The 27,332-nt window shown below is 39.7% G+C and overlaps 1 protein-coding gene and 1 pseudogene across 1 annotated transcript in view; both read right to left on the bottom strand.

The window, feature by feature from the left end:
- The window catches only part of LOC136885466 (uncharacterized), a 203,581-nt gene that overhangs the window by 7,028 nt on the left and 169,221 nt on the right, over positions 1–27,332 (bottom strand). Inside the window, exons 9-11 of the mRNA XM_067158029.2 lie at positions 16,508–16,713; positions 7,603–7,840; positions 6,031–6,164 (exon numbers count right to left, since the gene is read on the bottom strand). Of these exons, the coding sequence (XP_067014130.2) occupies positions 6,031–6,164; positions 7,603–7,840; positions 16,508–16,713 (578 nt within the window). The remainder of the gene's footprint in view (positions 1–6,030; positions 6,165–7,602; positions 7,841–16,507; positions 16,714–27,332) is intronic.
- LOC136885835 (5S ribosomal RNA) lies at positions 8,510–8,624 on the bottom strand (annotated as a pseudogene).

The raw sequence follows: 27,332 nt of genomic DNA, 5'->3' as shown, positions 1-27,332 counted from the left end.
CTTTTATTGGCACTCTCTCTTCTCCCATACCACTTTAGCTTTGTTGTTTCTTTCCTGTCTTCAAGTTTCACAATTCCTGTCCTTTTCCTCATCTCTTCATTTTTATGGAAAAACTCCAGAAATTATGCCCCAAAAACCAACATAACTAAAAGAAGTTACCATGAATGGTAATAAAAACAAAATAGAAACACAATTTAAATATCTTGGAGAAGAACTAACACATAACCGAAATGAAAAAATTCTCAGTGCAAACAAGAACAAATAGATTAGCTAAAGCACAAAAATTAACACGGGATATCTACAAACAGAGCCTCCGTGGCTCAGACGGCAGCACGTCGGCCTCTCACCGCTGGATACCGCGGTTCAAATCCCGGTCACTCCATGTGAGATTTGTGCTGGACAAAGCGGAGGCGGGACAGGTTCTTCTCCGGGTACTACGGTTTTCCCTGTCATCTTTCATTCCAGCAACACTCTCCATTTTCATTTCATAGCATCTATCACTCATTAATGTAAATCACTTAGGGAGTGGCGACCCCATCGTAATAACAGCCTATATATGATTCATTCATTACATCCCTGACCCGGTCAAAGACTGGAAAGCAGGTTGTAGGTTTTCATTCATTCATTCATTCATTCATTCATTTTCATTCATCTACAAACAGAAATGTCTATCAATAAATGCAAAAATAAAACACTACAACACAGTTATGAAACCAGAAGCTACATATGTATCAAGAACACTTTTCATCTGAATAAACAATCAAAGACTGACAGACTTAAGAAAATTGAAAGGAGGATTGGAAGAACCTGCATCAACAAAAAATACCAGCAAGACGGACAGTGGTGGATAATACCAAATACATTAGAGACAATACGCGACACTTCCGGATTTAGCCTTGTTAAAATGGGAGATGCCGGGCTGATTGGCTCAGACGGTTAAGGCGCTGGCCTTCTAACCCCAACTTGGCAGGTTTGATCCTGGCTCAGTCCAGTGGTATTTGAATGTGCTCAAATACGACAGCCTCGTTTCGGTAGATTTACTGGCACGTAAAAGAACTCCTGCGGGACTAAATTCCGGCACCTCGGCGTCTCCGAAGACCGTAAAAGTAGTTAGTGGGACGTAAAGCAAATAACATTATTATTAAAATGGGAGACAAGGTGCAAGTGGCGCTCCTAGTGGCGTGACCTGAAAATTTGCGCTAAATTCATATATTAATGGAAATGTATTAACGGAAATGGATAAACAAATTATGTCTTGAAAGAAAGTGTTACTGATACTAAGATATTAACTTCAAAGTTGCTAAAGCAATTCTGGATAAATGAATGAAGAATTATTTAACAGGTTATTATTTAAAGACTGAAATTAGACATATAATCAAGATGTGAAATGGACTGCTGTGAAAGAGCTTGATCTTTCATTCATGCATTACTTTTTTTAGCTTTAGCATCCCTGCCTGAACTTTCACGGCTAGATTTTTCTTTTTTCTCATTTAAAAGCATTGTATCATCACATTAAAACACTTATCAACAAACAAATCGGCACATTCCTTACACACATGATTCAATGAATTTACATTTAAGAGCTGGACAATTTTCTTTTTAACTTGAAGCCTGCTAACAGAAAGAAAATCTATAAATTTAGCCTCAAAATCATTCAAACTTTCCCTATAAGCAATACTGCCATTACATTAGGGTAAAGCAAATTTGCATCATCATATTGTTCCAACAAAATATGTACATTTCTTAAAGCACCCATATTTCCTTCAGTGCTTGACAACGCATTACGGCATTCCAAATGGGGTAACTTGGAACACAACCAGACACACACATACAGTATATAGTTTCCTAAATTAAATCAAACCCACAGATCACACCTACAACAACACATCGGTATTGAAGGTTAAGTGCTGCATTATACAATAAAATAAGCTTATTATATTTTAAGCCAGTTAAAATGTAGGCCGTGCAGGTCAGAAGTTTAGGAAGTACTATACAAATCTCTTTGTAACTGGAAGAATATCTATGCAAACACAATATTTACTTACATTTTCTTGTCATGAGGGAAACGGAAGAAAGACCGCGAATCCTTCTGCACTTCATAGTTATTGCAGTCAAACACAGCACATATCTTTCCACTCGTATTGAGACGAGATATAAAGGAATGACACACGCTACTATTTACTTATGTCAACTTAATGCAAACGCGTAAATAACGCCACAAAGTTCACAAACAAATACATGTGCTGTTATGACAGAATCAGTAATTCTCAGGTCACTCCGCTAGACAGAGCTCTAATCGCTGTCCCTCGATATCTTGCAGAGTGTCACGTATTGTCTCTACTGTATTTGATAATACTTAACAAAGTCATGTACAAAGAGCTAGAACCCATTACAGATACTATGCGTAAGAGGAGACTGGGATTCTTTGGACATATCATGAGGATGCAGGATTCAAAACTTCTGAAACAACTAGTACCAACACAATCTCGTCTCAAAATATACCACAACGGGATGTAAATGGATCAGAGAAGAAAGAGAGGATCTGAAGGAAATAGGCCTTACAACAGAAGAAACAACAAATAAGATAAAATTGAATACAAAACTCAAGAATTAAAACCTCCGCTTTACCCTTACACGAAACAAACTAACAGCACACATATTTTTAACTGAGGAAAGGGCACAAAGATTGGAGCGTCTGAAGAAGTACTGGGAGGACCGCAAAACTCAAACAATCCCTTCAAAGAGATATGAACGATGGACTGACTAAAGTGATCATATGCGGTTATAAAACAAGAAAAAGAAGAAGTATTTGTCATGTAAGGCTATACACTAAGAGACAAATATCACCACCCTATTCTCTTTTTCTTAAATGGCTCATTACAAAATACAAAAATAGTTCACGCATGCTGTGTCCTTCACATTTTGTTAGAGAAGGAGATGGTACAATTTTGAAGATAAATGATATAACGCTTTCCAAAACACGAGACCACTGGTATTTCCGACATTAAAGTTATTAAGTTCTCAATGTCTATTTCAGGTTCCATAACGACCACTGCACATCATACGGGAAAAGAAAAACGCACATGAATAACTTTTAAATTGAAAATGAGAAATAAATACAGCATGTCAAATGGGTGAGAGCAGGCCTACTTTTGTTTATTGTCTAAAACCATTTCTACTTTCTTATAGTGCACTATCGGATTCTGTACTGGTGTCGCGAGCACGGTCGATCCGTTATGTATGACGACATGCATAAAAACTAATGTCCAATTACAAGTAACTGTGGGCGTGGGACCGCGATTCACCACGGACTGCCTGCCCAAACATTTTTCCTGCACGCTGTTACTCTCCGCCTCTGCATCATCTGAAAGATTCTATTTGAACAATCAGTTCTTAGTTTAGGCCTAGGCTGACCAGAAGCGGGTCGAACCCACGCCATCTGAAAGAGGCCTCACGAAGTACCAATACGCTGATGATGATGATGCTTGTTGTTTTAAGGGGCCTAACATCGAAGGTCATCGGCCCCTGATCAATACGTCAGACGCAAAGAGAATAAGACTGGCTTGGGACTGATGCCCCCTGCAACTGTAGGCCAACACGCAACTGCGCTCTGCGGCTGTGAAATTAAGTTCTCTACCAAATGCCAAATGCTTACCCAGGCCAGCAACAACTGTCGTGCGCGCAACGTGGCCGGGAATGGTAATTTAAATTGCTTATGGTGGGAGTTACGAATGTACTAAAGTGACGTAAATGTTCTATCTAGGTTTCTTTAGCATGTATTTAATAGGACACGTCCTGGGACTTTGGAATAATGGCATAATAACCAGGGAAACGTGCTAGAGAGGAATGTCTTAACCAGTATATTTACACTGGTTTTTTTTTTTTTTTGCAAGTTGCTTTACATCACATCGACGCAGACAGGTCTTATGATAATGATGGGACAGGAAGGAGCTAGGAGTGGGAAATAAGCAGCTGTGGCCTTAATTAGGGTACGGCCCCAGCATTTGCATGGTGTGAAAATGGAAAACCATGGAAAACCATCTTCAGGGCTGCCGACAGTGGGGTTTGAACCCACTATCTCCCTAATACTGGACACTGGATGCAATTAAACAACTGCAGCTATCGAGCTCTTGGAGTGCGATTAATTTTAATTGGAACGTTTTATTATGATTACACTATTCTTGATTTTCAATATACTGTATTAGAGGTAATTTTTGTGTATTTCAGTACGCATTTCTATTGCATTAACACAGAATCTGATCTACGTATGCGCAAAATATGTTTGGAGTTTGCATTTGTTTGTATCGCACGGTTCAAAATCCGCAACACTGTCTGAGAAACATCAGGGTCGGACAGCCGGTGGCTGGACTATAGTCCCACTATCACAACAAATGTAATGTAATCATTACATAATAAAGGTAATGTAAAGGTGGACCATTCAGATATAACTGTTACTATTGTGATCACCGGGCTGAGTGGCTCAGACGGTTGAGGCGCTGGCCTTCTGACCCCAACTTGGCAGGTTCGATCCTGGCTCAGTCCGGTGGTATTTGAAGGTGTTCAAATACGTCAGCCTCGTGTCGATAGATTTACTGGCACGTAAAAGAATTCCTGCGGGACTAAATTCCGGCACTTCGGCGTCTCCAAAAACTGTAAAAGAGTAGTTAGTGGGACGTAAAACAAATAACATTATTGCTATCGTGATCACAATTCAATAGGGTCAAACATGAAGTTTATAACTTACGATAAGGCACGCTATTCATGAGCCAGTCAGCTGCCGAATCACTTACTTTACAAAGAAAAAAATTAAATGTATCCTCCTAATTCAGTACATAACATAATTACATCATTAAATGAAGCAATAAAATTCTAACAAGTTTCGACTTGTTTGAGCCATCTTCAGTGAAGTAGGGGGCGGGGGGTAAAGTAATCTACATAATACAAGAAGGAACAAATAAAAAACAAAAGAGACAGACCGAAATAAAAACAATAACAATATACAATATTTACATTACTAGATGGAGCAATAAATAACTTTGCTGAGACAAATTCAGAGAAAAAAGGTTAATATAAAACATAATTGAATCCAAAAAATGTGCTAAACCTAAGAGGAAAATAAAATAAAATAAATGATACAGACGGAAATGAAACAATAAGTGCTAATAGTGAGGTTGTGAACCTCTTAGACTAAAAATTTTTTGATAACAATTCCAAAACAGGACAAAATCACTGTGTTGAAAATTCAGGCTGACAGTCTGTCTTTATAGAAGCACCATCCCACAAATGGTTAGGAGGGGAGCGAAAAAGCTTGAGAAACCAAGTTTGAGAGGAGACAACGTGCCAGGTGAAATGTATTTGACAAGGGAAGGAAAAACGCCGATGAATTTAAAATTTTAGAATAGCAGCATTCTCAATTTCTTCTCAATTTAGCAGTCCCTTTATCGAAGATTTTTTCCAATATTAACTAGGTGTGTTTGCCTTATTTTAAATGGTCGGGAGGGCAGGGACAAAATTGTGAAAGCTGTGTTAGAGAAGTAATAGGTGCATGGTAAACTGTAAGTGACCATAGTGGAAACCTTCAATGAAGTTTCAATCTGTAATGGATAAAACGAGGTTGTGTGAGAAACTTGGGCTGATAAGTAAAAAGTGTAAAATGGGTGTGAAGAAAACGTTAAACTTACGGTATTTAAAAGGTGGTTGTCTTATCGAACCAGCCTGGCCTTCTTAAAGTTAACGGCCCTGTTCGTATGATCGAGTCTATTGTTGGCTCAGCTGTGTTTGTAAGGATGGGAGGAGCGGAGGGAGAAGGGTGGTGCAGGTCTCATGGGAAGAGGGTGGGGATGAGGGAGTGGTGGCGAGTTGGAGAGATGGAGGCGGGTTTTGTTTTTATTGTAGAAGTTCTGACAAACATGGATGGAATGATGATATTATGTATTGTACTGAATTAGGAGGATACATTTAATTTTTTCCTTTGTAAAGTGAAAACTGTCAATACGGAATGATTCTAGTATCTTGTAATGAATCACTTACTTGTTAATGAAGTCAACTACCGCATCTGCTGCTCGTTGGACCATGCTGTCCGAGAGGCTGACGGCTTGCCAGTCTAGACAGGCACACCAGTGAGGCTCAATATAGGCATCAGCACAGGTTCGCTCCAAGGGAATCTGAAGCAAGGGAAACTATTTTCTTGTGAAAATTACTTGAATATTTAAGTACATAAAAGTTCAAAGCTAAACGCAACAAAAATTTGGATTTTAATAAACACATGGAAATGAAACAATTCTTCTCGTTAGTTTTCCCTCAAATACTAAGTAACAGATCAAGGATGATGGATAATCACTAGGAGTGGATGTGGTTGACAAAAATGAACTGAAAATGATCAATAAAATGCCCTTACATGTATGGGAATGCCTACTGAAAAGGAATGTACCAAGAAAAGGTCTCAAGCAAGGAAGCGCACTGTCACCATTATTGTTTATTATATTGATGGATGAAATGATAAAATGTGTAAAACAGAGTATCAGTAGTGATGAAGTTAATGCTTTGGTATTTGCAGATGATGTGGTGATATGGGGAAAGGGAGAAAAGGAAATACAAAGGAGACTGGACATTTGGAATGAAAATCTGAAGGAGTTTGGGAAGGTAATTATTAAAAAGAAAATTGTAGTCATGCACTGTGGAAAAGAGAACAAGAGAAGCCAAGTGAACATAGACGGTTAGAGAATGCAGAACTGTTTACATATCTGGGTAGCATTATTAATGGAAGTAATGAAATCAATCCTGAAATTAATAACAGACTAATTAAACGTACAGAATTTTATCATCAAGTCGGAGAGCTTTTATGGGATGACAAAGTACCCAAGAGAATGAAATTAACATTATTTAAACAGTGCTTCATACCAATTATAACATACAGACTAGAAACGCTGGTAACTAATAGCAGACAAGATAGTAAGATCCAAGCAGTAGAAATGAAATTTTTAAGAACGTTGGTTAAAAAGACAAGAAGAGATAGAATTCAAAATATTAAAATCAGAGAAGAGCTAAATATACAACCATTAGTACAGAACATACAGAAAGCAAGACTGAGATTGTTTGGACCTGTAAAAAGAATGGGAGAGGAACGGGTAGCAAGAAGGGAATTCGAAAGAGAAGTTAAGGGAAAGAAACCACTTGGAAGACTGAGAAGAAGGTGGATGGATCAGATTTGGAAGGACATTAGAGAAGCTGGGTTGGATGTGGCAGAAGTAATGGAGTAGGAAAAGTGGAAGGACAGAAAGGAGTGGAGGAGGCTTGTTAACCACACCCAGGCAACGGGAGTGGGACATTGAAGAGAATGATGAAAATGATGATTCATGGAAAAATGTTATAAAATAAATTATTTCTATAAAATTTTGTTTGAAAATACAGTGAAATTACGCTTTTCCTTAAATTTTCATCAAAATATCAGGGTGCATCTTATGGTCCAAACAATACATGATATTGTTCTATTGGGCTATTTTTCTCTTTTTGTCTTTGCCCTGCAGAATATTGAAAAAGGAGGAGGAGAAAAAGTATTAAAAGGGTGGTGTATTCCTTAACAAGTGTCGAACACACACTCACCTCCTTGAAGAGACTGATAGAGCGGTTGCGTATGTCTCCCTTACCAACACCTTGGTAATGGAGTACGTTTTGTAGGGTAGGATGTATGTCAAAAGGCGAGGTTAGACGCTGTATGTTGCGTTTGAAGTTAGCCACAGCCTGAGGAAACGAGCGTATGAACCATGGAGGGAACACAAATGAGAACATGGGCAATCGTTCTTCTTGTTTACCCTGCTGTGTGTTGCGGATGTCTGCGAACCTGTGAACAAAAAATCAATGCAGTCAGATGTACTTCATCTACATGTGCCTGTAAGTTAAATAATAGAAAAAATGTATATATATGACTTTCTTTAGTCACAATCAGGGCTTTTAGAAACTCCACTCTTTAGCCTGCCCCAATCTCTTATTTTTAAAAACATCTTCATCTTTGTAGTTTCCCCTATATGAGGATGGTTTAAAAAAAAAGAAGAGGTGTCCAAGAAGGGATTTCTCTTTCCCCATTGTTCTTCATTTCACTCATGGATACTATTATAAGGGAACTCAAAGGAATAGCTAAGGAAGATCTTAATGTATTTGTTTTTGCTGATGATGTTGCCATTTGGGAAGAACCAAACCCCATGGCACTACAGCCCTTGAAGGGCCTTGGCCTACTAAGCGACCGCTGCTCAGCCCGAAGACCTGCAGATTACGAGGTGTCGAGTGGTCAGCACGACAAATCCTCTCGGCCGTTATTCTTGGTTTTCGAGACCGAGGCCGCTATCTCACAATCAGATAGCTCCTCAATTCTAATCACGTAGGCTGAGTGGACCTCGAACCAGCCCTCAGGTTCAGGAAAAAATCCCTGACCTGGCCGGGAATCGAACCCGGGGCCTCCGGGTAAGAGGCACGCACGCTACCCCTACACCACGGGGCCGGCATAAGGGAATTGAGCCAACGGCACGTGGTGTTCCCAAGTACCCATCCAAGTACTGACCACGCCCAATGTTGCTTAACTGCTGTGATCGGACGAGAACCGGTGTATTCAACATGGTATGGCCGTTGGCCATTTGGGAAGAAACTGAGAGAAATATTGAGGAGATTGTACCTTTGGAACACCAAGTTTAAAGAATATAAGTTAACTGTGAGCAAGAGCAAAACAGTGGTAATAAAAATTAACAGGACGAATATACCCTGTAACTTCACCCTCAAGGGAGAGAAGATTGAATGTGTGAATACCTTTAAATATCTGGGGAGTATCTAATGATGGAAGTGCCAAGAATGCAGTGTTGAATAGGGTGCAAAAAGGATCCAACTTCTTCCATCAAGTACGGAACATGGTATGGGACAAGGAAGTTTCTCGGAGCTAAACAGACCCTGTTTAAGACTTATCTCCTGCTCATCATGACATATAATCTGGAGAACTGTGTCATACATAAAAGAGAAGTAAGTCAACTGCAAGCTGTTGAAATGAAGTTCCTTAGATCAGCTGTACAGAAAACAAAGAAGGACAGAATCAGGAATGATCAGATACAAAGAGACCTGCAGGTCTGCCTGGCCATGGAAGAAAGGATGAGTGCTGCAAGGCTGAAGTGGCTAGGACACATTTAGCAGATGCAGGCGACTCGAACTCCAAAGTTGTATTTTGAAAAGACCCATAGAAGAGAGAAATGAAATGGCGTATGGCTTTTATTGCCGGGAGTGTCCAAGCACAAGTTCGGCTCACCAGATACAGGTCTTTTGATTTGACTCCTGTAGGTGACCTGCACGTCGTGATGAGGATGAAATGATGATGAAGACGACACATACAGCCAGCCCCCGTGCCAGCGGAATTAGCCAATTATGGTTAAAATTCCCGACTATGCCGGGAATTGAACCTGGGACTCCTGTGACCAAAGGCCAGCACGCTAACCATTTAGCCATGGAGCCAGACAGAAAAGAGAGAAGAAACATAAAAAGACCATTATAAATGGAGGCACATTTTCAAACACACCATACCCGGCTCGCTGGAAGGAATTCATGATGACGATGATGATGATGATGATGATGATGATGATGATGAGTCTGCCTTCTTGCAATGTTTCCTCCACTTCAATTGATCTATAGTTTTGTGAGCTGCATGTCATCTCTCACCCAGTCAGCCAGAGTATTTGAGGTTACCCAACCCTCCGCGTACAGTTGAAGGACAGTCTTTGAAACTGAGGTTTTCACTGCCATTGAGAGTTCATGACCACACCATCGCAGCCGTGATTAATGCATTTTCACTGTGATTGGGGCAACCCTAAATTTTTTTCTGCAAATCATCGTTCCCGATGTTGTCTAGTCATGTCAAGCCCTGGCCAGGTTCATCTTGCTGCGGTAATAAAGCAGACTGTGGAGCCAGTGTCTCTGCTCCAAGAGTTGGGCGGCAGGAAATAACCGAACACGCTGAAGGAGCCAACGGCTTTGGTGGTGATGATGCTTATTACAAGATATTAGAATCATTCCGTATTGACGGTTTTCACTTTACAAAGGAAAAACTAAAAGTATAATACAAATCATAATTCCATCATTAAATGGAGCAATAAAATTCAAACATGTTTTGACTCATTTGAGCCATCTTCAGTGAAATAAGAGGATTTAAAGTAATCTACATGATACAAGCTAAACATGTGCTTAAAAACATAATGGAGGAACAAAAGAAAAAACAAAAGAGACATGACTGAAATAAAAACAATAACAATATTAATAATATTCCCCCTCTGCTCCTCCCATCTTCACAAACACAGCTGAGCCAACAATAGTCTCAATCGTACGAATGGGACCGTTAACTCTTGATAAGGCCCGGCCACTTCGAGAGGACAACCACCTTTTAAATACCATCAGTTTAAAGATTTCTTTACACCCATTTCACATTTTTACTTATCAGCTCAGGTTTCTCATGCAACCTTGTTTTTTCCATTACAGATTGGAACTTCATTGACGGTTTCCACTATGGTCACTTTCACTTACATTTTACCATACACCTGTTACTTCTCTAACACAACTTCTCAATTTTGTCGCTGCTCTCCCGATCATTTAAAATAAGGCAAACACACCTAGCCAACAATGGGAACAATCTTTGAGAACGGGACTGCTACACCGAGAAAAAACTGAGAATGATGAAAATCTAAAACTTTAAATTCATCAGCGTTTTTTTCCATCACTTATCACTTACATTTCACCTGGCACGTTGTCTCCTCTCAACCTTGGTTTCTCAAGCTTTTTTGCTCCCCTCTTAATCATTCGTGGCGAATTTTCAACAAAAATTTCGCTTTGTTTTTGAATTGTTTATGAAACTAACATTTTTAGACTAAGAAGTCTGCAACCTCACCATTAGTACTTATTGTTTCGTTTCTGTCTGTATCATTTATTTTTTCTTCTTAGTTTTAGCACACTGTTTGAATTCAATTATGTTTTACGATAACCCTTTTTTGCACTGAATTTGTCTCAGTGGTGGTGGTGGTGATTATTGTTTTAAGAGGAAGTACAACTAGGCAACCATCCTCTATATAACACTAATCAGAGGGGAAAAATGGAAGGGATCCGACACTTCGAAAAATGAAAATATTGGTCAAAGGGCCAAGGAGGGCATGAAATTGAAAGACTCCCTAGCCCTCGCAAACCTAATAGTGTCGGGGTCGAAAAGAACAAGAGCTGACCAAGAGAGGTCGAATAGGATAGATGAAAGTCAGGAGCCTGGCACAAGTAAGTGGAAGCAATGCCAGGACTCAGCTAAGGGCCCCGTGGTCGCCAACTCACGCTCCAAAGTTCAGACCCCCTGGGGCCCTTTTAGTCGCCTCTTACGACAGGCAGGGGATACCGTGGGTGTTATTATTATTTATTGCTCAATATTTTGATGTAAATATTGTATATTGTTATTGTTTTTATTTCCATCATGTCTCTTTTGTTTTTTCATTATGTTTTTAGCACATTTTTAGCTTGTATTATGTAGATTACTTTAATCCCCTTATTTCATTGAAGATGGCTCAAATGAGTCGAAACATGTTTGAATTTTATTGCTCCATCTAATGATGGAATTAGGAGGATACTTTTAATTTTTCCTTTGTAAGGATGAGAATGCTTGTCGTTTAAAATGGTCTAACATCTAGGTCATAAGCCCGTAATGGTATGAAATGCAATGACAACTTTAAAGTCCAAAATTCATACACTGATCAGAATTCAAAACCTGAAGATGAAGACCGAGTGGATGAATATGAATTTAAAACAATCAGTGGATCCGACTCGCAGTGCCTCACCTTCTCAGAAACTATATCAAAACAATATTATTAATGACCAAGGGGCTGCTTCCAAATCACAATCCTGAATCGATGATGCTTGTTGTCTAAGGGGCCCTTCAAAATGGTACTTATCGCTAGTAAAGGAGAACCATGGTATTTCTCAAGTTGCGGTGATGTAAACTCACAGTGTTCCAAACATCATTGTGGTACTACTCACAAGACTTATGGTGTTTCTCACATAATAGCGCCATTCGTAGGCAACGCAAACCCATGGTGCACCTCACATAGTGGGTACAAATCGCAGGCAAAGTAGCCTGTTTATGTTCCGCATACAGTGGTACTAATTATGGGTACTGGAAACCCACAGTGAACCACTCTCTGCTGATACTAATCACAAACCTATTGTGTACCTAACATAGTGGTACTACTCGCAAGTAAAGGCTTATATAACACTAGGTCGTGTACACGAAAACAGTCCCAAGGCGGTGGAGTATAAAAACCATTCCAGAAAGATCGTGAAGCAAGCTGCCCAAATCTGAGGACCGCCATTTCACGCAACTTAATAGAGAAGTCACCATAGGACCATTGTAAATTAACAGTTCAACACAACCTGCTACTAAAATTAAAAAGCATCTTTCAACGAAGATAATCAACACAACAGACAATCAATAAGAAACATGAAGACTGTTAATACACATCAATTTTAACATAAGCAAGATCAAGCCACCTAGAGTTTTTACAAAAAAGTGCCTAATTACAGATTTTTTAAGAGTTTTTAAATATGTTTGATTAGAAAATAAGTTTTTAATATTACCATAGATGCAAATTGTAATTTAAGTAACTTTTTACACACCACATCACAAAAATCCCCCCACCCCCCAAATTTCAAGTGCTTTACGCAATAGTTATAAGTTCCCATGGGAAAGTAATTTAAGATTTTAATGTACTTACTAGTTAAATTGTTTCATCTAAGCTATTTAAAGACAGCTGAAGATGACCACTAAGTGGTCAAAACATGTCCTGTATATGATAATGTTTCTATAATTCTGCCAAAAGGCAAGAAAAAGTATCGATTAGGTGGTGTATTAAAATTAATTTGTTTAATAATTTATTGGTATTTCATATTGACCAAAAAAAATCTTCACCTAAAAGCAGCCTTTAAACATTATTATCTGGCGCAAATTTCAGTGTTCCGACTGTTCCTTAACGTTCTGTGCAGCTTTATGCCGGCCGTAACTTCACACGGCACGTCTGGTACAGCAGCACATTCCTGCTGACGTGGAGCATGTCATCTTGCCTCACAAAGTTCTGTCTACTGCGCAGTTACAGTTGCGTGTTCCGTGTGCTGTCAAACTGTACCAAAACACTCCACCTCAAGCTCCTAATGTTCCGGAACAACTGACAGTTCCGGTCTGCCCAACCCTAATTCATATACTTCCCATCCGTTATCGTGAAAGGCTTTTGCAATAAGGCCGCAAATTGTGTGATGGCGAATATTCCAAAGCAATTAGCTGAATGGACAGACATATCCCAGTGGGCGAGTTGACCATGCGGTTAGGGGTGCGCAGGTGTGAGCTTGCAACCGGGAGATTGTGGGTTCAAACCCCGCTGTTGGCAGCCCTGAATATGGTTTTCTGTGGTTTCCCATTTTCACACCAGGCAAACGCTGGGGCTGTACCTAGATTAACACGTTCCCTGCGGCAGTGAATTTCGATGACTTAATGTTACGCCGTATCGGCCCACCGGTGACCTGACGAATTTGACTTTGTTTACTCCCTAGTATGACATCCTAAACCATGCATGTGCTCTTGTTGTGTGTGTTATTGTTGAGGAGACATTCCAGCGTATTTACCTATGCGACAGTGTTCTGATTCAACAAATGCGTGAAACAGAAATGACCCCGGAAATAACTGGGTCACCGGTGGGCCGATCAAAACTAGCAGTATCCTTTACTTCAATTGGAACACTATGTTGCCATTAGTTAACAGAAATTCGTAACTAGGGCGTAGTTACTTACTTCGCAATTCTGGGAAGTTCGCACCGACAGATAAGAGTAACATGTTTCGGGGCACATGGTGACCCGAACCGCATGGAACGTGATATAGGCCCACCCCAGTGCTGTCCTAACCCTCTTTCTTTTCCGTGCCACCGGTGTGTCAGAATGTGAAAGCTCCATACCTAAAAAAGGACGTGAAATTGCTTGTAAATATTATATACGGAAGATAGTAAATATGTCAATAACTATTCCAATAACTCCAATAACCTCTATTGGCTTTCCTAAGAGCAATGTAGAAAGCAGATATCAGAAGGGTGGTACTCCTTAAACAACAATCTATGATCTGCGGGCAGCAACACTCTAAGCTTCATTAACCGTAACCGCGCTAAGCGATTCCCGCGTAAAAATATAGGTCAGACAACAATCGGGACTCAGGGTGACCCGAAGCGATATGAATGGAAGATGAAAAAAACTTCCTTCGGGTCACCGGTGGGCCAATCAAAACTAGCAGTATGCCTCGATCCTTTGCTTCAATTGGAACACTATGTTGCCATTAGTTAATGGAAATTCGTAACTAGGACGTAGTTACTTACTTCGCAATTCTGGGAAGTTCGCACTGACGGATAAGAGTAACATGTTTCGGGGCACATGGTGACCCGAACCGCACGGAACGTGTTAAGGCCACGGCCACTTCCTTCACACTTCTAGGCCTTCCCTATCCCATCATCGCCATAAGACCTATCTGTGTCGGAGTGACGTAAAAAAAAAAAAAAAAAAGAAACATATCCCAAAGATTCAATCTCGCCGCAAGCACACCTGCATAGGTTGTTCTCCTGGCTTCCACCATACAAGATTCTTACTGGAGCCACATCTGCCATCATTTTGATGCTTCCAGTCCACTTTGATGTTGAATGGCCTACCTTTTCTACGAATCACTTACTTCCTTGAGGATGCTGTGCGAAGAGAGCAATTCCTTTACCTTTTTGAACTAGTCATTTATTAGCTTTTCCCTGATAGCTTTGCTATTTGTTTTTTTGATGCTGTTTTTCCCACAGGCAATGTTTAAATTACGGAAGCAATCTGCTTTTTCTTTCTCTGTATTTCTCCCACAGAGTGCATATATGTTCTTAGATTTTTCTAGAATGTTACGTTCAGATGTTGAATAAATCATGGCAGATGTAAGGCTTTTCAGGCGTTTGCTCTATTAACCAGCGTTTCGTCTTAGGTCTGACACTAGACTCTTCAGAGTGGGATGTGTCAGACCCTACCCACTGACGCTGGGTGTATGCAGGTGAGCTTATCAGAAGCCTATATATGAGGCACAGTCTGATAACTGCATAGGGGAGATAAATCTCCACAATGGAATTATTGCCCGCCTAGCAATTCCGAATGGAAAATTCTGATTCCCATGGAGGGAATTAGATATTTTTCACAAATAGAGCATGACAAAAACATATCAGATGTAAGGCTTTTCAGGCGTTTGCTCTATTAACCAGCGTTTCGTCTTAGGTCTGACACTAGACTCGTCAGAGTCATGTGTCATGCTCTATTGGTGAAAAATATCTAATTCCCTACATGGGAATCAGAATTTTCCATAAATCATGGCATCCGGAACATATATTTTTTTGCTATTTGCTTTACGTCGCACCGACACAGATATGTCTTAATGCGACGATGGGATGGGAAGGAAGCAGCCGTGGCCTTAATTAAGGTACAGCCCCAGCATTTGCCTGGTGTAAAAATGAGAAATCATGGGAAACCATCTTCAGGCCTGCCGACAGTGGGGTTCAAAACCACTATCTCCCGATTACTGGATACTGGCCGCACTTAAGCGACTGCAGCTATCGAGCTTGGTCCGGAACATCAATAGGAAGGGAAAGAATCTCTTAGGCACTCCAGTTTTCAAGATGGCATTTTCACAAAAGGTCAGATTAAACTTGCAGACAAGCCCCTGGAAGTAGTGGAAATGTTCAAATACCTGGGGAGTGAATTAATGGAGAATGCTCGACTGGATGCTGAGATAAGCAAGAGGATTCAAGTTGTTTCTATCATAGTGTAAGAAACATGTTATGGTACAAAGATGTGCCAATGGAAGTGAAGGAAACTATGTACAAGATGTACTGCGTACCCATAACAACTTACAGAGCAGAAACTTGGACAATGACGCAGAAGGATGAGAGTCGAATATAGGCAGCCGAAATGAAGTTCTTGAGGAGTACGATACAGAAGAGTAGATGAGACAAAATAAGGAATGAGAAAATCCGGAAAGAAATTGGAGTGGAAAAAATGAATGACAGAATAGAGAAGAGCCGACTAAGATGGTTTGGGCACATAAAGCGAATGAGTGACGAAAGAATGCCAAAGAAGGTGATGGAAATGCAAATGAAATGAAGGGGAGGCCCTGGACAACCACGATTGAGATGGAAGGACACAATCCAATGCAGTATTATAGAAAGAAACCTGGACTGGGACACAGTGTTGGAGGAGGAGCGGTGGAAAGACCGAAGAAAGTGGAGAGGAACCATATTTGCCCCTACCTGGGTACAGATGGATAAAGGGAAATGATGATGATGATGAGGATGATGATTTTCTCAAGGAAAGTGTGTTTAAAAATTTTGTGCATAGGGTTATTTTATTTTATGACAAATGAGATAGTGAGGAAGAGGTTTAACAAACACAAAAGAAAAGGACTCACCTATGCCCATGATCACTCATGATTATGAGTAGTGTGTTATTAAGGTGGCCCTCCTGGTTCAACGTTTGCAGCCACTCCAGCAGGTCCAGGTCCGCACTACCTACGTTGTTGTACGAGTCGTGTGACAGCTCCCCGTGGAATGCGAAGAGAAACTTGGGTTTCTCCCGATATACTTTGAAGAAGTCGTGGACGTAATTCATCATCACCTGGAATAATAATAATAAACAACGTACACACTATTAAACAAATGACTTGTTTTATTGTACAAGAACATCCTCAGATTTTATCAAATCACTTCATCATCATCAGTTAACTGTCTCCAGTTTCCCAGGTGCGGTGTATGAGCGCTCGCCACTTCAGTCGATTCAGGTACCATTCTTCTTCCTGTACTTTGTTCCAATCCACTCCTCTGTGTTCTAGATCTTGTTTGACTTGTTCGATCCATCTCCTTTGAGGTCTGCCTCTAGGTCTTTTGCCGTCTAAGATTTTCTCCAATCATTCCTTAGCTACTGAGCAAGAATCCATTCTCATTACACGGCCATATCATTTCAATCTTGATCTGATTATGGTATCACATAACGATTTTCTTATTTGAATCTCTTGATGAAACCTCTCGTTGCGGACCTTGTCTCTCCTGGTTTTTTTGTTGCACTGTCCGGAGGAATTTCATTTCTGGAGCTTGGAGTATACTTTTATCTCTGCCTGTGATGATACAAGTTTCATGGCCATAGGTTGTTATGGGCAAGAAGTAAGCTTGATAAAGTGTTCGTTTGGCTAGTATTGGAATCTGGCTGTCCCAGAAAAGGCTTCTAACCTGATGGTAAAGGACAGCTCCTCTTTGAACTCTGTGATTTCAGCATTTGATCGGTTATCTTCAGTCAGGATACTACCGAGGTATTGGAAGTGGTTAACTTCTTTCAATTTCTGTCTGTCTACTGTGATATTTGCTCCTGACTTTTGTCTGTTGACTGTCATAACAACTGTTTTCTTAAGGCTGATTTTAGGTCCAAATTCCTTAAATTCACATCATCATTTCCCTTTATCCAGCTGTAGCCGGGTAGGGGCAAATATGGTTCCTCTCCACTTTCTTCGGTCTTTCCACCACTCCTCCTCCAACACTGTGTCCCAGTCCAGGTTTCTTTCTATAATGCTGCGTTGGATGGTATCCTTCCATCTCAATCGTGGTCGTCCACGGCCTCTCCTTCCTTGGATTTGCATTTCCAGCACTTTTTTTGGCATTCTTTCGTCGCTCATTCGCTTTACGTGCCCAAACCATCTTAGTCGGCTCTTCTCTATTCTATCATTCATTTTTTCCACTCCAATTTCTTCCCGGATTTTCTCATTCCTTATTTTGTCTCTTCTAATCTTCTGTATCATACTCCTCAAGAACTTCATTTCGGCTGCCTGCATTTGACTCTCATCCTTCTTTGTCATTGTCCAAGTTTCTGCTCCGTAAGTTGTTATGGGTACGTAATACATCTTGTACATAGTCCTTAAATTCACAATTCCAAGCATTAATCTTTCCTTGAACCTTTTCCTCATTACCTCCCCAAATAACCACATCATCTGCAAATGCAAATGCCCTGAATGCACTGTTCGTGCTGTGCTGTTTCACTCTTTTCATTATCTCATCCACAAATTAATTTTAGTAATATTTACATGTCCTCAAGCAATCAGTGAATCGTCTCATCAACAGAGGTTCGCCATTAACATCTGGGCAGGCATTGTTGGCGATTCCTTGTAGGGACCCTACGTTCTTCCGAATAGGCTTACTGGACAGAACTACACTCGTTTCTTGCGTAATGCATTGCCTGATTACTTGGAATACATGCCACTTGTATCCTGTCGACAAATGTTTTTCATGCACGATGGTGCTTCCGCACATTTCAGTTTGCTGCCCGCAGGTACCTGAATACCCATTTTCCTGAGCTATGGATAGGTAGAGGAGGACCGACTGCTTGGCCACCACCACGCTCTCCTGACTTGAACCCCCTGGACTTTTACCTGTAAGGACACGTTAAGTCTCTCGTGTATGCAACTCCTGTTCCTGATGAAACTACTTTATATGAGCGCATTGTGACAACCTCGCAGGCAGTACGCACTACACCAGGCATTTTTGATCGCGTGCTTAACTCCATGCAATGATGAGCGGAGGCTTGTATTCAAGCTGAAGGTCGTCGCTTTGAACATTTCCTCTGATACACGCTCAAGGTGTTTCAGCTGCCGTTACAGATGCACGGTGTAAATGTACAAAAGTTTGAATAAATCTGTAAGTATAAGTCTCCGGACCCATGTCATAAACTTTTTTCTTCTCTGTATGTGAGGAATCCATTCCTAAATTTTTGCTGTTGAGTTTTGGTACACCCTGCATATGTACTGTAATGTTGTCAATGATTGTGAACTGGTGATGTTATGAACAAATAAGACAAATTATGATTGTAGTAGTCCTCCACTGTCACCATAGTAAAAGCTGTTTCTCGTGCATGCAAAATTGTCAGACCAGGTATTAACAATTAAATTGAAATAACAAATAATGTAGTTCAACCTATTCAATACAAGTAAATAAGAAATGTAGTGTTACATTCCTATTTAATTATAAGCAGAAGTGGTACCGGTTTCAACCCCAATCTGGGTCATCATCAGCTGTGACCCATGTAAGAGAAGGCTTTATGTTTAGCTTGGTTAGCTTGAACATTTAAAGATAAAAATTTCATGATGTTTCGTATTGAACTGTAACACTACATTTCTTATTTACTTGTATTGAACTACATTATTTATTATTTCAATTTAATTGTTGATACTGTTCAATACGGAACAACATACATTTTTTTAAATATTTAAAGACCAGGTATATCGAGGTGATGAGCTAAGTGGTAAGAGCGAAAAATCATGACGCAATAAGCAAAGTATTTTTATATAAATTCAATATGGTGGGAATTGGAACTTTGAATTTACAATGTGTTAAGCGAGGAAACGTCTTGAGGATTGCACTAATGAAGTTTCACAGCTAATGTGCATGTTATAGCATAACAGTGAATTGGGCACCACGTGCTTCTACACAGCTAGCGTAGAGTGAGATGCGAGGGCGGGGGAGAATGAGATAGTGTGACAGTGATGTGAGGTGCCTTTCCAATACAAGTGTTCTGTACAGCGAGCAGTCTTACTCAAAATAAATCATCCTCATTTTACAGTTGCAGTTTCCCGTGTACTGTTGGCGAGCCTCTTCCATTCTGTCTTGCTTCCTTCGTCCGCATCCGCGAATGGTTATCCGCGGATATTATAAATATTTACCTACAGCATGTTCAGCTGGCCCCGTGGTGTAGGGCTGCCTCTCGCCCAGACACCCGGGTTCGAATCCCGGCCAGGTCAGTGATTTTTCTCTCGACCTGAGGGCTTGTTCGAGGTCCACTCAGCCTATGTGATTAGAATTGAGGAGCTATCTGACGGTGAGAATGTGGCCCCGGTCTTGAAAGCCCAGAATAATGGCCGAGAGGATGCGTCGTGCTGACCACATGACCCCTTGTAATCTGCATGCCTTCGGGGCTGAGCAGCAGTTGCTGGGCAGGCCAAGGCCCTTTCAAGGGCGTTAAGTGCCATGGGGTTTGGTTTACAGCATATACATTTTGCTTATTCGAACTTTATCACCAATTTTATATTTTGGCTTATACTTCAAAGTTATATCTCTATTAATATCAATATCAAACTGTTTCCACATTTTTTCTTTTAAAGTTCTATTAAATCTTTCTACAACAGAAGATTTTATTTCTGAATAAGCTGAATAATGATTAATATTCATTTTAAATTTATTCAGAAAATTCTTTATTAAAACTTTCTTTATCATTATCGGTTTGCACCGAGCTCGATAGCTGCAGTCGCTTAAGTGCGGCCAGTATCCAGTATTTGGGAGATAGTGGGTTCGAACCCCACCGTCGGCAGCCCTGAAGATGGTTTTCCGTGGTTTCCCATTTTCACACCAGGCAAATGTTGGGGCTGTACCTTAATTAAGGCCACGGCTGCTTCCTTCCCACTCCCAGCCTTTTCCTGTCACATCGTCGCCATAAGACATATCTGTGTCGGTGCGACGCAAAAAAAAAAAAAAAAAAAAAAAAAAATATATCGGTTTGCAGATTCTTTTAAGAGTCTATCTTTTTAAAATAGTTTTGAAAATTTTAACAATATGTTTGCCAGTTTTATCTTCAACGAAGTTAACATCCTTCTGCGATTTGCAATGTCCATCTTTATCATGTCCATCCAGTGGGTTCTTGGTCTTCCCACCATCCGTTTTCCTGCCACATGTCTCCCTCAGAGTTAACCTTTTAAGTGCTGAGTTACCAGTTGACTGTTTGGTACCTCAGTGCTGAGTTTTTTCATTCGTATGTAAACATTTTTGTAGAAGCCTCAATTTTTAACTTATCAGTGGGGTGATTAGCTTAAAATGTTTATAAATGTTGATTGTTTATAAATCTAAATGCAAATGGAAAATCCTACACTTATGTTCAATATTATTTTCAGAGAAAACAAAATTACACTTATGTGCCCATGTGTGCATTATCTTTATACAAAGTAAAGAGCTCAAAATAATATTATTTCTTAAAATCTGTAGGCAACTAATACGTGTAACTTCTTAGAAATATATAAGTTGATTATTTTACTTTCCAAACCTGGAATGTGATGATAGTTACACGTTTTCCACGAGTTTTTTGTGATGCCGATTTGCTAAACTATCTGTACCAACTCGACTGGCAAAATTTTTTCTAAAAAATCAACGATTTTCGGGTTGTCATCAAACACTACTTGGCCCTCAGAGCCTGTCACAGTTACTTGAAACTCTGGTGGAAAAAAGTAATCCGTCCGCCACGAAAATAGTGATAAAATAGCTTTTGTACTCATCGTGTTTTTCTTCTTTCGTTTAGAAGAAGGCTCTGTTTCTCTCTCAAATACAATATTTTCGGCACTCTCTCTATCACTAACTTTCAAAATCGCTTAACAATTCATTAAGATGATCATCTCCATAATCACTTTCCGCTGTGGTTAATAACTGAAAGATTCTCTGATCCAAAATAACATCGCTGCAAGAGCAAGTAAATTGTTGTTCTGCCATGTTTGTTTACATCACAGATGTCTACAAAAAGCTCTGTAAGTTACTTCCCGAAGCTATAATCTCTGATCTGTTAGTTCTATATAATGCCCAATAGATGGCAGAACATGTCAGAGATCAAATTGGCACTCAAAAGTGAACCGAGAAACTCAAAAAAATTAAAATTCTCGCGCACCGTCTATAGACGGGCGTAGGAGCGGTGGACCGGCCACGTCAGCCCGTCTATAGGCGGGCGTAGCACTCATCGGGTTAAAATACGCCGTCCTTGTTGGCTCCATCCTCATTACATGCCTAAACCACCTCAATCTGGACATGCTGACCCAATCTAATAACGATGTAACAATCCCAGATTCCTTGCTAACCATATCATTCCTTAACTTGTCCAGTTTGGTTTTCTGAATCGTGAACCTAAGGAACTTCATGTTAGATGCCTGCAACCTTGATGAGTCTTTCTTAGTGTTAGTTAAAATAAACATTGTGTGAAGTTATTTAAATTCCATCACCAGTAATATCTGGTTATATCAGAGGCTCACTTTACTGACATTTTTCTCCCCTTGCTAGCTTACTGGGCCTAACACAAGGTCAGGGTAAACTCCCTTAGCCGTTGCAAGGCAGCAGCGCTGTGATAAATTTGTGTTATTTCCTACACACAGGTTTTATCAAACCTGCTAAGGGAGAACTCCTCCGCCCGCAGCCACTGGTTCACCCTTATGGTGCGTCCACACCAAGATGTTTTTGTTAACTTTGTTAACAATGTTAACCCATTCCAGTCTGGGCCTTAATATCCCTAACAAACGTTCTGGACTGGGCATTTTTAAGGATATTCAAAACATTATATCTCTGTACCTGTAGGAGATATTTGCATGATTCTTTTTTCTTTGTGCTTGTTTGAGCATCTAGTTTTGAAAAATGCTGTTTGTATTATGTCAACTATCACTCGACATTTTAAAATTGTTTATATATTACACCATGTTTTGCAAATGGGAAAAAAGGTCTGACGGATAACTAAGCAAGTACAGTGTTCTGAAATACTGTTATATTTACCCTATTTTGGTAATATAAAATGTGCATCGCAATTACAAAACAACAACAATAATGAGTAAGATATAAAAATAATAATTTTTCAATGATAATGGTAATAATTACAATAATGAAAATGGGAGCTCTTATGAAATTTTATTTTAATTGATAAATTCTGTCAAAAGTTACTGAAATGTAAAAATATCGTTCCATTTACCACAAAAGACTTCTGAGAAAGAGAAAATATAGTCTTCTAAGCCGACAACTTTACTAATATGTAGACAATCTTACGTATTCACGCAAATTTGAAATATGCGGGAACAAGCGCTTGGCCATAAAACGAACTCCAATCATAATAAGAAGTTGTTTTGAATTCATCATAATAAGAAGTTGTTTTGAATTCATATGTCAATAATATGTTCATTTGCGCATTAACTTATATCATAAAATATCGAAAATATCACTTTCGTCAGCACGTTTCTAAGACTTATAACAATAAAAATCTTCCACCTTTTTGATACTTATATTTGCATTTTAGCAAATTAATTACACAAGTACATGTTTAATTCTTTTTTAGAACATCTTCAGCTGTTTATATAGCTTAGGTAATTCACTAAGGCCCGGTTTCACAGTTTGAGTTTAAGCCGAAGCTTTAGTAAGCCACACACGCCGCTTAAGCAAGGCTTACGCTTTGGCTTAAACACTACGAGTTTCACAGTAGGGGGACCATGTGCAACTTTACTAAGCTGAACATCTCCGAAGTTGGTAATGCTTGCGCATGCGCAATGATTCAATTCTCATCTTTGTTTACATCCGTAGCCTATGATTGATTGACTTGTAGGTTATACATTGTTTATCAGCCAAGATAATTGAGAAAAATGAACGGAAAATGTGATTCCAATAATAGTAACAAAAATAAAGTTTAAAAAAGGTCACTCGCCCGTCCTGCTGAGACGTATTACCACTACAGTCTAAAATGGCCATAACTTCTGAACCATTCATGCAAATAATGTCCTGATAAGGTTATTGTAATCCTTATAAAATACTGGAGGAGGTCAAACAATTTATTTCGATGAGGAATTTGAGGATAATATAGAAATATTTATTTAATACATACATACATACATACATACATACATACATTATCATTATAGACTGTTATGCCTTTCAGCATTCAGTCTGCAAGCCTCTGAGAATTTACTAAACGTCGCCACAATCCTCGATTTGCAACTAGTGTTGTGGCCTCATTTAGTTCTATACCTCTTATCTTTAAATCGTTAGAAACCGAGTCTAACCATCATCGTCTTGGTCTCCCTCTACTTCTCTTACCCTCCATAACAGAGTCCATTATTCTCCTAGGTAACCTATCCTCCTCCATTCGCCTCACATGACCCCACCACCGAAGCCAGTTTATGCCTACAGCTTCATCCATCGAGTTCATTCCTAAATTAGCCTTTATCTCCTAATTCTGAGTACCCTCCTGCCATTGTTCCCACATATTTGTACCAGCAATCATTCTCGCTACTTTCATGTCTGTTACTTCTAACTTATGAATAAGATATCCTGAGTCCACCCAGCTTTTGCTCCCGTAAAGCAAAGTTGGTCTGAAAACAGACCGATGTAAAGATAGTTTCGTCTGGGAGCTGACTTCCTTCTTACAGAATACTGTTGATCGCAACTGCGAGCTCACTGCATTAGCTTTACTACACCTTGATTCAATCTCACTTACTATATTACCATCCTGGGAGAACACACAACCTAAATACTTGAAATTATCGACCTGTTCTAGCTTTCTATCACCAATCTGACATTCGATTCTGTTGGATTTCTTACCTACTGACATCAATTTAGTCTTCGAGAGGCTAATTTTCATACCATACTCATTGCACCTATTTTCAAGTTCCAAGATATTAGACTGCAGGCTTTCGGCACAGTCTGCCATTAAGACCAAGTCGTCAGCATAGGCCAAACTGCTTTAATGTTGAGTTATATTTTTTTACCGCTGAGTATAGCATAAAATCGCTTCTAGAGGGCAAACGGTTGGAAATAGGTATATACCATCGCAGACTTTTTTGTAGAGGTTTCTATGCTCTACAATTCGTATGCTTACACTTGGGGTCTATCGTTGATGGTTCACGCAGCGTAAGCCAAGAAAGCAAGTGACCGACCGACACGTTTGTCTCTTTTACTGTATATCGGAACACGGAAACTGTATTATTTCACAAGCCTCGAAATATATTCAGAAATATAAGTTATTTAATGTTAATGTTATTGGTTTTACGTCCCACTAACTATGAATTTGAGCACCTTCACCACAGGACTGAGACAGGATCGAACCTGCCAAGTTAGGCTATAAGAAGGCCAGCGCTCTACCATCTGAACTGAATCTTTAGCTCGCAGTTAGACCAGAAAGGGTTAACCAACAATGTTCATGAACATTTTTGACTGTTAATAAACAAAATAACCCGTCCGTAAACTTTTTGTGCATGTTGATAAACAAAATGGGCCGATGGCATAAACGGTGTTTAGACGATGTCTATGGTTAAACAATGCCTATGTATGGCTGCCGCATTGCAGAGATGTTATTTATCACTTGGACACTGTCTAAAACCGATGTTCAACCGGTCATGTTTAAACACTGCCGAGAACACTCTTTAACCTCAAATGAGAGGAGTGAATCACAATCAGAGGTTATGTACCATGAAACATGTGATTATGCCGAGACAATTCCGGGAAAAAGGTTAGTCCAATGGCCTCTCTGTGGGTCGCCCGCTGCTAAATCGCAGCAGTTCATTTGGAATGTATGGGGAGGTAGAACACAAAATATGATTTCGCTTATTTCTTGAGACTGACAAAGGGACAGTCCGGTAAATATAAACTTGAATACAATTCTTGGCAACCGATATATTTTATCATGCATGCGGTGATTTCAATGGAATTATAGGTCACTTTGACTACATACATGTCAGAATTACTTGTCTCAATCGTCAGAGGGTTGTCACATACATCAATCGGCAGGGATTCACTTATATTTACTGCCAAGTAAGCAAACATAAAAGTTAAGAACTAAAAAGTAGTTTGTATGTGGTTTTTATATACAATCGTCGCGCTAATTCAGGTAAGTTTTCGGCAACTATAAGATAGGAAAAGGCAAGTGGTGGTGATTATTGTTTAAAGAGGAGGACTGGGGAAGAAGAGCTGTGGCCATAATATCAGGCCTAGTATTTGCCTGGTGTAAAAATAGGGAAACTACAATTTCCAGAATGCAAGCTACATCTGTATGGCCCATACAACACATTCGGTTACACATTACTATTGTTTCATCTTCCCTTCGTCGAAGCTATTTACGAATAGATTACACTCACCATAACAACGCTATAATCAAAGCTACACTTCCCTGTACAGTGGCGTGTCGCTTTAGTGTCTATAATATTATGAGATTTAATTTCCACCGAAAACGATACTCTTATCTGTGGGCAGGTCATGCTCATGCTCAGCCATATCTGAGTCATGTGTAGGAAGACAAACAGCTGACTGGCGTTCGGCGCATGCATCGACAAGCAAAGAGTTGCATAAAGATACTTCTGTCACCATTTTTTAAAGCAATATTGAAACTTTAAACAATGTCTAGTTAAATACCAACTGAACACTGTTTATGCAATAGAAGATCGTGATTGATTTAGACGTTGTTTAGGTAGACGTGGTCTAAGGCTTAAAACTAGTCATCGTTTCTGCTTAACTTTTGTGAATGAAACTTTTAATTAACTTTTCGTGTTTTTGTTAAATTTCGGTTTGCACACGTCCAAGGACACACACAGAGCATGCAAATTCATAGTTCAGAATATGGTGCTTTCTTATTTATAGGTCACTGACTATCAAATTGCAAGCAAAATTTCTAATATACGGTATTTTTAATTCTGTATGATGTTCAGTGTTCTCTGCAGAAATTTTTGTCAGTCGGGTGGCAGGAATAAGTTGCTGGAAGGGAAGAACTAGGTAAAAAAATGAAAATAATAAAATTTCAGTTTATTCCCCTCAGGGCATTAACAGCAATGTCCGGCTCCATGACTGAATGGTTAGCGTGCTGCCCTTTGGTCACAGGGGTCCCGGGTTCGATTCCCGGCAGGATCGGGAATTTTAACCTTAATTGGTTAATTTCTCTGGCACGGGAACTGGGTGTGTGTGTCGTCTTCATCATCATTTCATCCTCATCACGACGCGCAGGTCGCCTACGGGTGTTAAATCAAAAGACCTGCACCTGGCGAGCCGAACATGTCCTCGGACACTCCCGGCACTAAAAGCCATACGCCATTTCATTAACAGCAATAGGTAAACATTAACTGCAAAACTGAACTATTTTAGTGTTATTATCATGAACAAGATGTTCTACTGCTCATTCATAACCATGTAACACCAGGGCTTACCACTCTGTTGCTGTGAAGTGCCATACAGGTTCGTGACGTTATGCGAATAGAGTGCTCGCACGCAGTTCCACACTAATCCAAACCCCGCTCGCGCATGACACTATATGATAGTCAAACTAAACATTTAAACTCTGATATAATTTATGCAATTATGCTAACAATGAATAAGATTTATAATTTACGTAAACAATTTTACAGTACCGTATTTACATTTTAATTTGGAGCACCTAATTACTCAAATATATGTTAATATAATGTAACTAGCATAATATATCTAGGTTAT

This window comes from Anabrus simplex, chromosome 14 (assembly GCF_040414725.1).
Source record: "Anabrus simplex isolate iqAnaSimp1 chromosome 14, ASM4041472v1, whole genome shotgun sequence".
Taxonomy (NCBI): domain Eukaryota; kingdom Metazoa; phylum Arthropoda; class Insecta; order Orthoptera; family Tettigoniidae; genus Anabrus; species Anabrus simplex.
This window is presented reverse-complemented; position numbering and strand designations above follow the sequence as displayed.